The following is a 17,104-nucleotide window of genomic DNA, read 5'->3' as shown; positions in this document are numbered from 1 at the left end:
AAAGATGCAAATTTGTTGGAGCAGATACCTACTCCACTGTCAGACTGACACACTTGTGTGAACTTGGGAACAGCTGTTGTCTATTACACCGAGGACGGCTTCAAAACTGGGGCACGCCATTACGAGACAAGTTCAGCACATGTCTCGTTTGACAGTTAAGGCGTAAAACGTGTGTTTTTCTTACACCAAGATAGCATCGTTTTTCTTGTACAGGATATAACGTTATATGTGTTTGTTTAAGGAACTATGTCTCACTGTTACTTTGTTCTGTTCAATTCTGTACCATCTTTTGAAGTAGTGAAAGAAAGGTGTTCTTATTCTATTGATACACTCGTTTTCTTGAGTCTGCATGATACACCGAATAAATATGAAATGAGAACGGTTGTTTAAAAAGCAGTATAGAACATGGAAACTCGGCTGACGTTCTCGACACAACTTCCGACAGGGGGAGTAAACTTTTATTAGGCTGCAAACAACCTGCAATGGCTTTTTGGATTGCTAAAGTTAGGAAAAGTAACGTTAGAAATAGTTCTAATAGTAGTGCAATGATAAGTGGAAATAAATTACGAAAAGTGTCTTGCAAATTCTTGCCCAGAGGCTATTAACAAGTACATGTAACATGAAAAGGACGGACAGACAGTGGAGAACAATATATCATGTGACTACGCTGGCTAAATATTGACTCTAAATTCTAACTTATTGGATTCGACTTCTTTTTCTGAGACAGTGGAAGATGAAGGATCCCACTTTTTTTGCAATGTGTGGGTTTTGTGATGTTAAGAGGGTAGTACCTGTATTTCTTTTTCTTTTCTTATTCAAACATAGAGGAATTTGTGAATGTGAAGAGCCTATGGGAGTTCCTTCTTAATGAAGGTCTTCTACAGTTCATCTGTGGCACTGGGAAGCCAGCTGCTGAAATGGTTCTAGAGAAGGTCAACCTGTTACTACATGTACCTGAAAGTATTTACTTTTCAGACGACCCATTTCGGTTTCCTGAAAAAATGAACATTTATGAACTAGGCCTGATTTGCCTACATGAAAGCCAAGATCCCAGTCTTATCCCCATGTTAAAAGGGACTTTGTCATTCAAAGATGCACACCTTAATGTCAGAGTCTCTTCCAGACAAGGGGCTGCCCTGATGTTCTATCTTGCTTATGCTGAAGGAATGCTTCTGGCCAGGGGACTGAATCTGATCTTAGAGGAGGCTGGTCCAGGAGAAGCAATCAAGCATCTCTGCACCTTGGTGAAACCCCCGCCCTCTGCTTGAGCTACAGAGACTAGATATCGATTGTAAGATAAATAGATAATCTGGAATACTTGACACCTTTTCTGAGAAATGTTCCTAATCCTCGTATCCTAAACCTCAGAAACACAGGTCTTACTGAGATGTCAATGGGTGCCCTTAGAGAGGCCCTGCCACATGTACCACTGCTAGAGGAACTTACAATACAGAAAAAAATAGGAGATGAAGGGATCAGAATGTTGAGTGAAGGGTTGGGAATCTTGGGATCTGCCCTAAACCTCAGAAGCCTAATGCTGTTTGACATGGGGATGAGTGACAATGCTCTACAACAACTGCCCAGTCTCAGATTACTAGACTTAACTTTTAACAAAATAGGTGATGTAGGGTGTCGGTTACTGTTTTCCATCCTGCATGATCTTAATTTGGAAGAGCTAATGCTGAATTTTAACAGCATAGGAAATGCTGGGTTGGAAACCTTTGCTGTCATGCAAAATCCTATACCCAGTTTGAAACAACTATGGCTCTATGAAAATCAAATAACGGACATCTCCCTATAATCCTTAGCTGCCAACCTGCACCGTGTCCCCAATCTGCAGAATCTAAACATTGACTTTAATATGATGACAGGAGAAGGCATTGTTAACTTTGCACAGACCATTGGCAGGATGACTGCACTAGAGGAGCTGGATTTCATCCCCTGGGAAACTGTATACCTCGACAACACCGAAGTGATGATCATAACAGCCATGATGAGCAGGCTGCCTGTCCTGCGCATGTTTGGGCTGTGCAACATTGGCATGGAGGCTGCTGGGTTCAAGGCTTTCATAGAAGCTGCAAAGGAACACCCAACTTTGACAGAGATACGGTAATACTTACTGGTTTCTTTAGTTTAAAGAATTGCATTAGTCTATATAAAAGTTTTGATTTCTGGTGAGGACTACATGTAGCAGCATACATTGTAAATCTTATGCAAGGGGAGTTATGCAGTGAATGGCATGCAGGTACATGTACATGCAAATGCATTTCATACATCTATGTCACTGTGTATAGCTCTTGGTGGAAGGGTGGAGTTTTTTTTTAAACAAATGTTGAGCTGTTGTCAAACACATTTGCCTTCAGTTCATGGTACAGCATATATATCATATATGTACATATATATGTACTGTAACATCTTCAAGGTGTTGTAAGATTCATAGCCATACAATCTTGTAATAAGTTAACATACTATGATCATTTTACAGGTATTCTCCAGGCTTAGTTCCAGAGGGAGAAGACACCAGCTATAGCTTTCTTAGACTACTGTAAGTATTTACATATACTGTATATTAAAAATTAAAACATATTTTCCTCATATGTAGATTTTGATATCGATTGAGCTCTTCAATGGTATGTTTTGTTCCACATTGAATTTGTGTCATGTTATTTCCTCTCACAGGCCACCATTGTCTGCTGATCAACAACATGTGATCAAAAAGGTCAGAGAGGATGACAACGGCTATGATGCTTATAAACATATATATGATAACCCATCCCCTTACTTATTCCAATTACCAAACACAACAGAATCATAAAATTCCTCATTTCATTTTCCAAGCTCGTTCAACTTAAGAATCTTTCTTGACTTATCGTGATTCAAAGTCTCTGACAATAAGATGCTTGCAATTAAAAAAAAAAACTGCCTTGCCATTGCAGCAACAAGGAGAATCTCTTGGAGGCACATAATCAAATTTGTCCTCTGTTTTGGATGTTGTACAATTGACTAAAAAACTTCGTCCTGAATAATTCTTATATGATCTCCATTTATCTTACCTTTTCTGCCTCACTGATTCATGCTGTAGCCTATATATGTTTGGTATTCAGAGATAAGCCAACTTACAGCAAGAAAAACGTTCAATATACATCTATGGTTAGGTGTAAAACAAGACAGACTCATTGCCTTCATGTGCTGACTTTATTTTCACTGTTCATTTTGTCTTTGACGCTATTACAACAATACATGTAGATTGTACTTGGTCCACATAGGTAGCATAATTGAGAAGTTTGTCGATCGGATACTGTAAATATCACCAATACTTTGCAGTTTGTATATCATTATAATTTCATTAAGTGACCTTTTTGGATGACCTCATAATTTCCCTTGTGTAGAATTTGTATAGTTGAATTTGGTTATAGTTGATAGAGTTTCAATGATCACATGTACATGTAACACTAAGTCAAGCCATTGGGACATTCTCCTTCCACAATGACAATTTGTTGGTAAACTATAGGGCCGGGGTACAATGCACAAAATATGTCTCTCTTTTCATTACATCAATACAGACAACAGTAATGCACATTTCACAAACATACATGGTGACTCCAACAAGAATTACACAGATAACTGTTGTAAAATAAGACTTTGTACTGTTTGTATTGTTGCTACTTCACTGTTGCACTGTTTGTAGGACCCAGCGGGTGGCACTGGTACAATTGCGCTCATTTGGCCTCCATGGAGCGCAGGCGTGCATACTCCTGCAGCCTGGAGTTTCAGAATGAAACAAACGAAAAATATATTGTATTATCTACATTAAATTTTGTACTTCACGTAAGAAATTGTCATCTATAATGTGTGAAAATAAAGTAAGTCAGAAACTTGGCAAAACATCACCAATGGTTCTGTGATACAGTACTACATACCTGAGAGCGTTGATCTTGATGAAGCCGTTGGCATCAGTTGGGTCATAGTCTCCCTGGACATCAAAACTGAGGAATAGAATTAAAATAGATCATAGAATTACACTCCAATTTCAATTGGTTGATTTTTGCTCGTAGTATATTCCATATGAATACAAAAAAAATGTCCTTAAACATCATGTTTAATCTCTTTATCACGCAACCTGTAGACTACTGATGACAGGGTATAACACACAAGTTCGTACTTAGAATATGCAAGCTGCAAAGGAACTGATTGGTTTGTGACATTTGCACACCAAAACTTATTAAATAATTCCTGTCACTGTACTGTTGACATTTATGATTGGTTCATCACTGACATATACTTGTATTCCTTGCATGCACACATTTGAAGCTGTTGAGCCCACAACTCAGTTAGAAATCTGACATGAACCACTATGTCAGGGGTTTTCCCCACGGAATCGTTGAAAACTGCCATGCAACTGTTGTATCCTTGCGAAATAAATAAACTGAAACTTAAGTGTTAAAAAACTGATCTGGAAGTGCCAAACGAGACCCCGCCCACCTGACCAGCTCCTGGTTGTAGAGTGAGCGTGGCGACTCCCGGCCCAGGATGTAGACGTTGCCCTTGTACACCGACAGCTGCACCTTTCCCTCTACTCCGTCCTGCGACTTGGCGATGCAGTGGCGGGTAAACTCACACTCCGGACTGTACCACATACCTGGACAGGAGGGGGATAGTTGACTTACTACACGTAGAAACATAAAACTATATAACTTGCCCTGATGTGGTAACTTCAGATACATTTTGGTAGACCACACACAGTTGTCCTTTTTATCTATTTCAGTTTTTCTCTCTCTTATTCTATTGTTTACATTTATTCTCATACAATGTGCTGTTGACAAGGAGAGGGATTCATATGAGCATGAGATGCTTGGTTAACGATCATCTTCAAATACATGACTTTTTTATTGTGAATAAAATGATGTGGTAACTTGCTAAAAAACTTGAAGTTTGATACTCTTTGTTTCCTCAAAATATTACAACAAAAAAGCACCCACCATTGTACACCTGCTCTGAAAACTTGATACCCAGGTCTCTCTTCAGCCGGCGCACCTCCTGGTTAGAAGATGCAAAATTAACAACAATACATACAATACTATAATACATACGAACAATAAGATAAGGACACAATTTGATTCATAGCAGTTGGGCTGGCCTAAGAGCAGACTATCCTTCTTGACACAAGCACAGCAATGAAAAAGAGAACAACGCATCCATGTTTTGCCCCCTGACCTTGTCCATGGTGAAGAGTTCTATATCCTGATGGGCGTGGTACAGGATGGTGCCGGCTGGGGTCTCATAGATACCTGTAGGAACGGACGTGAATAGTTTCATCTGTACCTGCAACAGTGTATCTATGTAAATACTTTGCGTTTGGGAACGCATTTATAAGCAGTGACATCTGTGTTGCAGCACAATGTGAACCAGTCAGAATTGCCCCGAGGAAGGTGACAGATGGTCACCAAAATGTTGCATGGTTTAATAAATCACTTGGTTGTGTACAAAGAGTCTATTATTCACCTGTAGGAACAGGTACAGTATATACAAGTGGTGTGGGAACAGGTACAGTGTGTACAGGTAATGTGGTGTAGGAACAGGAACTTACTGTAACATGCTGGAAGGTACACATGTTAAACCTCTATTTTCATAGTATTTTCAGTGGTTTCCACAACATTCCACACAATATGTTATCTATTCTGATTAGAAAAAGACAAGTGATAAAAATATAAATTCAGAGAAGGATCCAAAGGCTATGAAACATACAGTGTATACCTACACAATGCCCCATGTGTTATTGGTACAGCATGTGGGACAAAATATTAAGCACTGACCTCGAGACTTCATGCCGATGTATCTGTTCTCCACAATGTCTATACGCCCAACTCCATGCTTTCCTCTGTGAAGAGACATAAAGAAATCAACAGCTAAAGACATTTATTTTCTTTAGTGTAACCCAAACTAATAAAATATCATACTTTGTGGTACATGTAGGTACTAGTAGTTACATGTATTTGATAAGTTGACTGTTGAATTTTCTCCACTCTACAATGTTGTTGTTTCCACCAACTACTCAGGCAGGATTGGACTGCAAAGCAAGCATGTAGGTTTCATGTGCAGAGAAATTTCTGAGACTAAGTTGGGACTGGCAAAATCTGCAATACTGTTGAAGAATCAAAGGCAAGTAAGAATGCAGATCATCAATTGGTTGCTGAGTGAAATGATTTGAGATGCTGCATGGTAATTCGTGTAAGACAGAGCCACATGTTATAATCCTTTCACAGGTTCCTTCTCATCGTGCTGAAAATGTTTTGTTCTATACTTAACATAAGCACAATGGTATGTCATTTACCCACCCCACTTGGTTGAGGTAGAGGAAGAGCTCGAGGGAGTCCGCCTTCACAGTGCCGTCATCCAGGTTAGTCACCTTGATGGGCACACCTGCAGAAAGACAGGGACATCAACAAGTCATTAAATTCATTTATTTATTTATTTGTTCGGCTGTATGTGTACCAATGTACAGCAGCCAAGGCTGCCCGACTAGCTATTGTTAAGTTATATTTAAGTTATTAAATATACAGTATCAGTTTGTTTTTCAAAATAAGTGAGACGGTGATAGACAATTGGAACACTATTTTATCACATAACAGTTAAATGTAAAAATTGGTAGCAGGTTTAAGTAGGAGATACATGTATGTATGGAGAGGCAAGGTCCTTACACGAAACTTTAGTATATAGTACTGAACCACTAGGATGTACATGTACATGTAGTTTTTTGGCAATTTGGATGTGAAGAGTTAGCTAGCTGGCCAAAGCTTAAATATTCTGAGGCTAGGCACTTAATAGTCTCTACCAGGCCCGTCCTATCACTGGGAAAATAAAAGAAATCGGCCGAGGTAGTCCGCTATACAGGGTAGTCCCCTATACAGGGTAGTCCCCTATACAGTGAAGCTCCATTAGTCACTGTATAGCGGACTACCCTGTATAGCAGACTACCTCGGCCGATTTCTACTATTTTCCCAGCAATAGCACGGGCTCTGGTAGACGCTAGGCACTTAATACTGAAGGAATAAGCTGCAGAAAACTTTCTTCTTAAGGAGCAAGCCAAAATTGTAGCCATTGATCCTGAGGACCAATTTTTCTTACTGTTCAGCTGGGATTGAAACAAGCTACCAACAGTGCAACACTAAAAGTGTTTTGTTACCACAAGTCTACATTTGCATGCTGATTTAAGCTATCTCAAACAGAGCTGGCCACAAATTTCTCACCATCCTTCCACTCAATCTCCAGTTTCTCCGGGGTGTTGGGTGCCTCCACAGGGTCAGTGGTCATCTGGTACAGGGACTTGGGAGCGTGGGCCTGGGGTAAAGCATTGGGGCCATTATATTATCTTATAATATACAATAACTAACAGTAGGGACAACGGGAATGGAAATGCTGTGTTGTACTTTAACTTAAGGGACAAAAGTATATCTATAAATGAAGGCAATGACTTTTGATATCCTTCATTTGATGACAATATGGATCTTACCTTAGGATCTTCAAGTACTCCAGATTCATAACTGGAAAAAAAGGATAGGATGTAAATTTGCTCACATATAAGAGAGATATATGAATGATAATCTTAATACCAATGTGTGATTACTGCATAAAGATAGTGAATGATAACTGTAGCCTGGAGGTATAAAGTCTATTACATTATAGAATTGGAAATACATGTAATCATATGATTGCTGATTGCTGACCTGATGTGCATGAGGTTGGCATCCATACTCCAGGGGCTTTTGGGAGTCACAGGGAGGGGGATGTTATTGTTCTGGAGAGGGAAAAGGCAACTTTTATAAAGTAATGTACGGAGAAACATCAGATCTATAGACATTTTTTTACATCATAGCATCTGTGTGTATCCTTGCAATTAGCCTTTGGGCATGAGTTTGCAGATGATAAATGATAATATTAACAAGGCCAGTTGGTTTCTAATGTGGCAAACTTTATTTGTAATCGATGGTATAAAACAGGTTGACAAGTCTGATGAATGAGTAGACTTTAGATACAACTACATGTATTACAGATACTGTTCTCTTGCTGTCCATGACTACTGTTGATGTACAATTATGCTAATTCTTCATGCTTCTAATTTGACTTCTAATCAACTCCAACTGACCTTGGCATATTCAAACAGGTCCATTCTGCCCTTGAATCTTTCGAAGAACTCTGGGATCTTCCACGGAGCATAGATCTGTAGAGGGCATTAAGGAAAGAAAAACAACAAATGTTTTTTTTTGCTCCTCGCCATCTGTTAACATACATGTAGCACATAGCACTTGGTCCTGGACATTATGCTACACATTTGTAGGGCGGCATCTGAACTAGCTAAACTGGTACTGATTTCTCAACAAGGTACAGAAAATATATTAAGTTAATATTTCACCTGGCTCTTGTAAATGGCAGTATGTATTAATGTCCTCTGAGATCCAAGTCTCAGGAAGAATAACAGAGAAGTCAGAATTTGATATCATGGAACATAATTCAATTTGGGCTACTGGCTGGGCACTGTTCTTTTGACATTTTAATTTCCATTAAAGAACTCTGCAAAATCTCTACAGGACAGCACTGGCGCCAGTATTACTGTTCAATCTCTTTAACCTTGGACTCACCTTGACTCCTGGGTACAGAGCATAGCAGGTCAGCTCAAACCGAATCTGATCATTGCCCTGCAAGAGAAACGTAATATCCTTAGATCTCTGTTTTAAATCTTAAGAAGCAGTCATCAAGATCATTGTGTGCAAATCGTAAAGATGACTTGGGGGTCCCGTCTTCAAGGAGGTACCTTGAGCACGTTAAAGGGGAAGGGCTAGCAACCCCTTCCCTGTGAAAATAAACCCTCACTGAAACAGCAAGGAAACTTGCTGCCCTATTTGCCACTAGGCACTACATGGGTCTGAACGAAAGAAAGAATGAAGCACCTAATGAAAAAGTACATGAGGTTAACATGTCAAGAGCTCATGTGTTCTTCTTAATATACAGTCAGTAGGTAAGATATACCTTGCCAGTTGCACCATGGGATACATATTGTGCACCCTCCTTTTTGGCGACCTCGACCTGACGCCTGGCGATACACGGCCGCGCGACGGCCGTGCCCATCAGGTAGCGATCCTCATAGATGGCGTTCGCCTGGACGGCCGGCCAGATGTACTCATCCACAAACTGCTTCTTCAGGTCCTCGATGTAAACCTGCAGACAGCCAGGAATATAGGAAACACGATGAGAACTAGAAATAAGTATTGCAGCAGCAAATATGGACAGGTTTCCGTTTTAGTGTAATTAATGTCCGGGGAAAATTGTAGGTAGGTGACATTATTTGTAGGAGTGAACATTATATTTGCTGTTAATGAGTAATATTCATGTCAGGAACTTAATGTATAACTGATGTACATTGTATAGCCTTTCTTATTTCAGAACTATTTAAAGCATTAGTGTTGATTAAAGTTAACTTGTGGGCGTGACTCTTTTGTAGTGATCCTTCAGAGTCTACTAAATCGACAGTACTGAAGCACCAACTAGTAATCCATGATAGTACTGCAGCCTTGGAACTGTGGCCTATATGGCTATAGACTGGAAGCAAGATGACAATCAGAAGGACCTGTCAGAAGCTCAAGATGTCAGGGTCGTCGATACAGACAGGATTAAAACATGTTTTGCTATCAAGAACCTGTACTTAGAATTGTGCTTCAACTAATTAATTAAGCTGAGTTGCAGCCTAAGTTCAGTTTATCACATAATGAAGTTGATCGTTTTCTTAAGTGTAAAATAAATTTACACTCTCATGTCAGGTGAACAATTAATACTACATGTATTTAAAAAATTATGGAAGTGATGTCCAACAAGGTGAGTAATACTCAGACTACTGAGTATCCAACCCTTCTTTGAACAAATAATCATTAGGAAAAGAAATCAAATAGATAATGTTTTCCTAATGGACCATAATCAAAACCTTAAACAAATCAAATTCTAACTCTTCGTCAGATGCAGTACAGTGAACAGTGAATGGAGCAGTCAGGAAGCTACATGTCAGTTATTTGACAGCGCATACAATTATTACCGACAGGCTGGTACGTTTCTGACGTCATCAGTGGCATTTCATTGCCTCCCCAGCTGCTCCCCTCCCAGGAAAGGTTATTCCCTTTACAAGCCATTGGAATTGCACGGACAACCATGATGAATACTGGCAGTGTACATGTAAGAGAACCCTTAGGGGTCCTTTGTTAGTTGCTGGTAGAAGAGTATACTATAAGGTAACCCCTGAATACTCAACATGATTAGGATTATTGAAAATGTTACAGCCAAATCATTTTAACATAATATCCTGATATCCCATCATTTGACTACAGTTCAGGTGTTAGGCCACACAAATTTTTATTTTCAATTTTAGCAACAACAAAAATCATGAAAACAGAAGGCTGGGGTAAAAACTGCGCATGACCCTGTTCACACCCTGAAACTGTGTGCACCAAAGTAAAAACATTGCTCTGAGATTCTGTTTTCATGTTGTTTTTCCAAACTAACATTTAAATTATTTTATTTCATTCCGTTAGCCAAGAAAATAAATTGGTGTGGCCTTAACTACCAAAGAAAAAAATTTCCTCCATACTTTGTTTTAACGTCACGAAAGACATTTTCTAAAGACAAAATGGAAGGTCACAAATTCGCAGCGTGACACAATCACCCTATCCATCGATCTGACAACCTGTCTAGAATAGACAGGGCTGGATCTATTTTCCACATTCATGAATACTGATGTAAGAATGGGCTTAAGACACCCCATCTGATATCGACTAGAAATGAGCGGAATGCTAATTTTATGATGGATGCATGCAGCAACTGCATATACAGCTAATCATTAAAGTATGTCCATTAATGCATAACCACTCTTGTACCTGACGATGTATATATTTCTACAATTGAACGAAGGTTTGATGGATACTAGTAATCTGATTGACTGCTTTACAAGACCATCATCAAACATTTGGGGTTCCAGGGGGACCACAAGGGAGAAATTTTAAAAAATCTTATAAGGAAAGCAAAGACGGTCATTGCATTTAGGTTGGATAGGATGATGAGCAAGGATGGAAGGGTATCAGACGGCAATATCATGTACAATAGTATCTTGCAAATGAGATTCTAATAGGGGATTAAATGATTTCCAACATTATAGGCAGTAGTATACAAGATGATTGCTTGGGGACGATTAGCTGCAAAGTGGTTAGACAAGCAAAATTGCTGACAATGGAGAAAAACTCATAAATCATTAAACTTAATTGTCAGCTTCGGAGATGTCAAGCATTCGGTGGGTGAGACACATGTAGAGAGAAAACTCTGTAATGTAAAGTGCAAACTGGGTCTTAAAATAGTCTCATGGAGAGAGAGAGGCATGGTACTGAGATCAACAACAGAAGACTGCATAAATGAGGACAGCAAGTTTGAGATTAAAACCTTTTTTATCTAAGAAGGTCAGTGTGTCAAATCAAGACAACTATCCATATCAAACCTCTGGGGCAACAGTACTTTGCATCCAGGGCTTTAAATACTCAATGGGACCTTCATTTTGCATTAAAAATGTTTGACTGTTCACAGAATCACCTTAATCTTAATATGTAGTCTTTTCCACAGACAACATTCAGGTGAGCCTACTAATTACTGTACTTTTCCCCATGGGCAAAAATCAATCAGCACTTAAATCATGTAGATTGAAGCTTCGTTAATTGGTGCATCAGACAACACTATCTATCTTATAAGAAGCCAGCAATTAATAGGAGTGTCACAAGTTAACTTGTCTTAAGCAGCCAGGGGAAGGTAGGTTCTGCACACTTCTGAGTATTTGATCAAAGGTTCCATCAAGGGTCCAATTTGCAAATGTACCTCCAGCAATACATGGTAGCCCTGAGGCCCTACATGTATGTCCTTTCTTTTGCTTAAAGGTACTATACAAATTGCCAAACTAAGATCCAGTCAAAACTTGAGAATCATTGAGAATCAGTTGTAATCATCTAATATTTTCCATGATAGGCAAACCTATGGGATTTGTTTGAGAACTTGTGGAGAAAGCATTTTATACAATCATGTGTATGCAACAGGCATGTCTTGTAAATGCATGATTTTCAAACAAACAGTCAAGAATGTCCTTTCTCTTCTTCCATCAGATTCTGTATGCCTTCAGGCGGATGATCTTTGTCTAAAACACCTGTACATGTGGAGCTGGGCCAGGCCATTTCTTAACTTTGTTGCACAAAATCAGACAACACCTATACTTATAAGATGTGTAAGTGGTTGATACAAAGGAAAACCACATATCAAACCTTTATTACTGTAATCTCAGTGTATTGTGTGAGACTTAAGTGGGATTGTGTTGAAAGTATTCATTAAAGTTAAAACATTTAAACCCATGTTTTCACAAATCCGTGCCAAAATATTCGGATGCAAAGAATTACAACCGAAAAATACAACACTTTCTTAAACCTTCTAGTGTCAACCTATTAATTTACAAAGGTCTTTTTGTTTTCACTCTTATAGGTGACTGTGGAATAAGAGGCACTTGTCTCCTACCTTCTTGGCTCCCAGCTTGAGTGCCTTCTCTCTGGCTTCCTCAAAGTCTTCCTCCTGCCCAACATCAGCCTGTGGACACACATTCTCTATATTGTAGGGACACAGTTACATGAAGCAAAAAGGTAATTGTTCTTCAATGAATCCTGTTAATCAAGACTGTCTTGTGATCTCCTTTAACCATCTCAAGAAGATAAAGAAACCATTTCCAATATTTTAGAAAGACAAATAAACAAATGCAACTTATAATTTCTTTAGTTGAAATATTAACATTTAAGTACACACATTGTACAGATATGTGAAATTTGGACTCTACTAGCCAAGGTGTAAGAATTACATTCTTCATGGTGTAGGTGTGTCTGTGTGCATTCTTATCTCTAATGGGAATGTAATCCTGTTGTATACAAACCTGACAACTTTCACTACTCACTATTACATAACAGAAAGGTTACTAAGGAAAGTAGTCAAATATTTGCACGTGCCACATCCACACACAGGGTAATCTATATCACCAAACAGACACAGGTCTTATCCACATTTTGACAGCCCTGTCTCAGGGGGCTTTGTCTCAGAGATTACAATAATCTAAAGTCTGCTTAAAAACACCATGTTAAACTTTGTAAAGGCAACAGTTATACTGTGGAGAAAAGAGTTACCATCATGTCTAATGATCTATTTTTCAAAAGACAGTTTTGGAAGTTTAAATCATTCAAACTTGATGCAAATTCTGGATATTTTGCAAATGACACCTGTTTGCTAAATTATGATGTTTGTTTTCAGAATTGCCACTGGTGAATTTGTATAAGTCTAATCTAATTCCACACTGTGCATGTGCTTTGCCAAACTGTTACATCATTGTATGAACTGGACTTTGACATTATGAAATAGCTTAGTCAGAGCAAACAAAAGCACTAACTAAATATACTTATGATGGCTGACTTCTCTTGAGGGCAGACAAAGAGCCAACAGCCTCAATAACTACCTAGAAACCTTGCTCTATAATGTTTCAACTATTGACTTTAAAGATATCACATGTAGTCTGGGTTGAAAATGAAGGCAAACTTTTTGATCCAATTGTACAGTTCTAAAAAAAAAGCTAAATTTGTGCAAGAACATGTTAGATTCTCAGAACAATATGAATTAATTGTTGCAAATCATGGTCGACTTAAATGGATGGAAACATTGTTCTGATTTGACGATTGTGAGTCATTTATAACTTGCATACTAAATATCATACATTGTAAAGTTACTTTGCCAGATATTAATCATCATAACTCACCATGTAAGCGATGACATCGAATCCCTTCTCGATGAGCCACACCAGGATACAGGACGTGTCCAGTCCACCGCTGTACGCCAGGACAACCTTCTTAGCTTCAGACATGATTCTGCAAGGCAATGTACAATCCAGGGTTGTCACTGAATGATAAGACTTAAGACTGTGTCAGGTTTAAAAGCAGTATTTGAACTTACAGTTCAACAGGGCTCGTGCACAAATAAGTAACCAGGGTGGGGCTGCCTATTGACTTAAGAATAATACGTACTGGGCGTTTTTGTCCATGCTAATTGGTATTTACCCATTGAAAGTACATAATTTATATACATCCTATAAGATGTTACTCAGGCATTTTCACAACTTTTTCACCAAAGGATGGTTTTATCAGGCACATTCGTGTCACCTTGACCATGGGCTATGTATAACAATGTACTGCCCTACCAAGCTTGACTGTCAACGTGAACATGGAACAAACAAACTGTCAACTATTGTCGAATTTCAACCATTCAGAGGCCCCTTTACTCTTAGGTGCTCTGAGACTGTCAGGGTAGTTTCAGTTCCAGACAGCATGTTTTAGTGTAATGTAGACATCCCATCTGGAAAGACTGTATATGGTTTTGTATGATTACAGATTTTGCATGGCACATTTTGGAGAGGCCTTGCGATATTCAGTATACAGAAATTATTCAGCTCACGAATCGTCCAACCTATACAATGACATTCCATCTAATTCCAAGGTTATGAAGCTAGACGGTTGTCCTAAGTTATCTAGGAGAAATTGTATCATGAGACGGCATCACAGCGAAAATTAATTCAAAATGCATTGCCTGGCATAGGAGCTCTGGCTACCTGAATTAATGATATTTCAAAGCCAACCATGGATAGATAGTTAATTGGATTACCTCCTCCCAACTTGCAGACCCCAAACTGTAATTGCAGTAGGCAGATGATTTCCAGGATAGCTTATCACCGATCAATCAAGTGAAATCCCAGGGAATGACAGTCAGGATGGGAAATGTGTGTCTGCATCTATCTACTCCCTATAGGAGGGGTGGGGCCAATATGGCCAGGACAATTTAAATGCAGAGGGTGTCTGTTCATTTCCCCTTACATGTAACAGCACCTGCCTTAAGGGACTGTTCACTTTACACAAGGGTATGGGTGTATCCTCCTCATGTCATATACCAAGCAAGCAACAGCAGAAATGGCACCTGACTCTAATGTCCCAAATGTTTTAGTGGATTTGTCATGTGTTGTCTTGTTGTTTTGAATGGAAATCTATGTTTACCTTACAACTGGATTATAGTAGTGTGGTTTGATACGGAACCTCAGAATTTCTCAACACACTTAAGGTGGTATCTCAGAACTGATTTTTGTCTATTTCATACTTGAATAGGCAATGCATTTTTGAGGCATCATATACACCATATACAGACCTTTCCAGAATGTTTAAGTTTTAAATTCACATTTCAGAGCCTTATGGAAATGGGGATGGAACTATGTATGCAAATTTTATGAAATTGATTGCCTTAAGGTTATGATATGCAGAGGGGCTGGGTAACTTCATCTTTATCAATTCTGAACAACACACACATGCACATGGATACTGCAGGTGCTGTTACAGAGGTAAGGTTTGCCTGACACTCACTTAACATGCACAAGGTGTTTCCTGTGTGTCCTTCAGACTAACCTTGGAGATTACATTGGCAGCACTTGCCTCCTTTGAAGGATGACCCATTCAAGAGTTTTTAATTCGATTTTGATTTTTGATACCCATTTCAATTGTGCAATCCATGCAACATAATCTAATTGTCTTAATAAAAAGCAGTGAACTATGAACCTTTTTTTTTTCAAGATATGTGATGAACTACATGTATTTGCATAAATCAGGGCCATTGTGCCACCCTGTAGTATTGAACATGCCTTTGGCAAACATGACTTGTCCTACCTGGGGAAACACTAGTGGCTAAATCATACCCTGAGAAATTTGGAATCGTAATACCGAACAGCGTTGAGAATGACACAATAGTGCTACCTATAACCCCGCCCCCCTTAAAGGGTCCTTAAATATTCATACACATTAATCAGCTGGCACAAGTGACAAGTTAGGACGTTGTCTAACACTTAGATAAAAAAAGTACTTCCAAGCTTTTTGTGGTGATATTTCTTCCCCATTACCGTCTAAACCTGTCCGTACGATATGATATAGCGTCAGATGGCGCGCACAGCTGGAACAACACCGTGCACCATGCACCACTCGGGCAGGAATGAATGGATGTGATTTTGAAGCCTGGAGTAATTTTAAAAATCTAGAAAATCATAGAGCTACGGAAGGGGGTTTCTAAATTCTAAATCACACATTTTCAACTCAATAGCATAATCTAAGATGAGATTTTAGACCGGTTGGTGACAAGATCGTGCCGTGCAGCGGTAACTTTTAGAAGAAGTCGGCGGGGCTGCACAGGGGGCGGCCCGTCTGTCAGTCTGTCAGCTCATCGCTCCAACAGTGCGCGCGCGTCTGTCAAGCACCACAAGGCTGTGAAGTACTGTACAAACAAGGAAGAAGAGAGACATATATCTTGTCTTACCTTGTCACTGCTGGGCGGATTGTGTAGCACGAAGAAAAGAGGAGACTGCCGGCTCGAAGCGTGCACGTTCGGAGGAGGAGAGGGCTGAGATCATGAATCACTCACAACGTGGTGCAGAGGTCAGAGGGGAGGGGTCACCATCAGGTCAGCCAATCACCGACAAGTGCGAGCCTGGCGAATAGGCTTGGAAATGTAGCAGGTGCATGTGACAAGTTGAGGAAACATTGAAGTTGAAAAGTTAGATGTTTTTGACAATAAGGTCCAGTGTGATGATGTTGTCACTAATGTCGAATAGTGCAGAGTCTATGTGTAGCTGATGACCTGCTCGTTGTTTGATAGTTGAACTTGAATTACATGTGTATTTTGAATTAAAAAGGCAAAGTCATGGAATGGTTCCAACTTAGCCTGTATTCACACAAGCTCTCGGCCGGAGGTTACTGACCCCCAGCCCAAGGGGGATGGCGGTTACATGCCGGCTGGCCACTAGGAGCGCGATTCGCCAGGCTAGTTCCAACTTAGCACACCAAGTGAGTGGGTGAGTGAGTTGAATGAAGTTTCCTTTGTTCCTCTGTCAACACGAATATTTGCACACTGCTTTCCAAAGCAGTTAACTATTAAATGACAAAATACAGCTAGTAATATTGAGTCCATACCATGTACT

The 17,104-nt window shown here is 39.4% G+C and overlaps 1 protein-coding gene and 1 long non-coding RNA gene across 3 annotated transcripts; one reads left to right on the top strand and one right to left on the bottom strand.

The window, feature by feature from the left end:
* Positions 1-1,063: 1,063 nt before the first annotated feature.
* Positions 1,064-2,866, top strand: LOC136441984 (uncharacterized). Its single transcript, XR_010756947.1, has 3 exons — positions 1,064-2,109; positions 2,486-2,545; positions 2,680-2,866. It is a non-coding gene; the product is annotated as an uncharacterized lncRNA (long non-coding RNA).
* A 315-nt stretch (positions 2,867-3,181) lies between these two features.
* LOC136441978 (argininosuccinate synthase-like) lies at positions 3,182-16,578 on the bottom strand. 2 transcript variants are annotated; one of them, XM_066438555.1, is made up of 16 exons: positions 16,444-16,578; positions 13,859-13,967; positions 12,583-12,651; positions 9,025-9,213; positions 8,637-8,693; positions 8,144-8,218; positions 7,725-7,795; positions 7,511-7,541; positions 7,248-7,338; positions 6,336-6,420; positions 5,814-5,878; positions 5,215-5,288; positions 4,980-5,037; positions 4,483-4,639; positions 3,921-3,986; positions 3,182-3,762 (listed from the first exon to the last, which is right to left on the bottom strand). In XM_066438555.1, the coding sequence occupies exons 2-16, from the start codon at positions 13,961-13,963 to the stop codon at positions 3,720-3,722; spliced, it is 1,236 nt and encodes a 411-aa protein (XP_066294652.1). In that variant the 5' UTR covers positions 13,964-13,967; positions 16,444-16,578; the 3' UTR covers positions 3,182-3,719. The 2 variants fall into 2 exon arrangements, with proteins under 2 accessions (XP_066294652.1, XP_066294653.1); XM_066438556.1 differs by lacking the exon at positions 16,444-16,578 and adding an exon at positions 14,758-14,889.
* Positions 16,579-17,104: the final 526 nt, after the last annotated feature.

Source organism: Branchiostoma lanceolatum, chromosome 9 (genome assembly GCF_035083965.1).
Source record: "Branchiostoma lanceolatum isolate klBraLanc5 chromosome 9, klBraLanc5.hap2, whole genome shotgun sequence".
NCBI classification, from domain to species: Eukaryota; Metazoa; Chordata; class Leptocardii; order Amphioxiformes; family Branchiostomatidae; genus Branchiostoma; species Branchiostoma lanceolatum.
This window is presented reverse-complemented; position numbering and strand designations above follow the sequence as displayed.

Excerpts from the sequence above, each read along its gene's own strand:
- LOC136441978 (XM_066438555.1), bottom strand. The coding sequence starts at position 13,963 with ATGTCTGAAGCTAAGAAGGTTGTCCTGGCGTACAGCGGTGGACTGGAC. Across the intron at positions 9,214-12,582 it reads TCAAGCTGGGAGCCAAGAAG|GTTTACATCGAGGACCTGAA; the intron begins GTAGGAGACAAG and ends GGCTGTCTGCAG. Across the intron at positions 5,038-5,214 it reads AACTCTTCACCATGGACAAG|GAGGTGCGCCGGCTGAAGAG; the intron begins GTCAGGGGGCAA and ends TCTTCTAACCAG.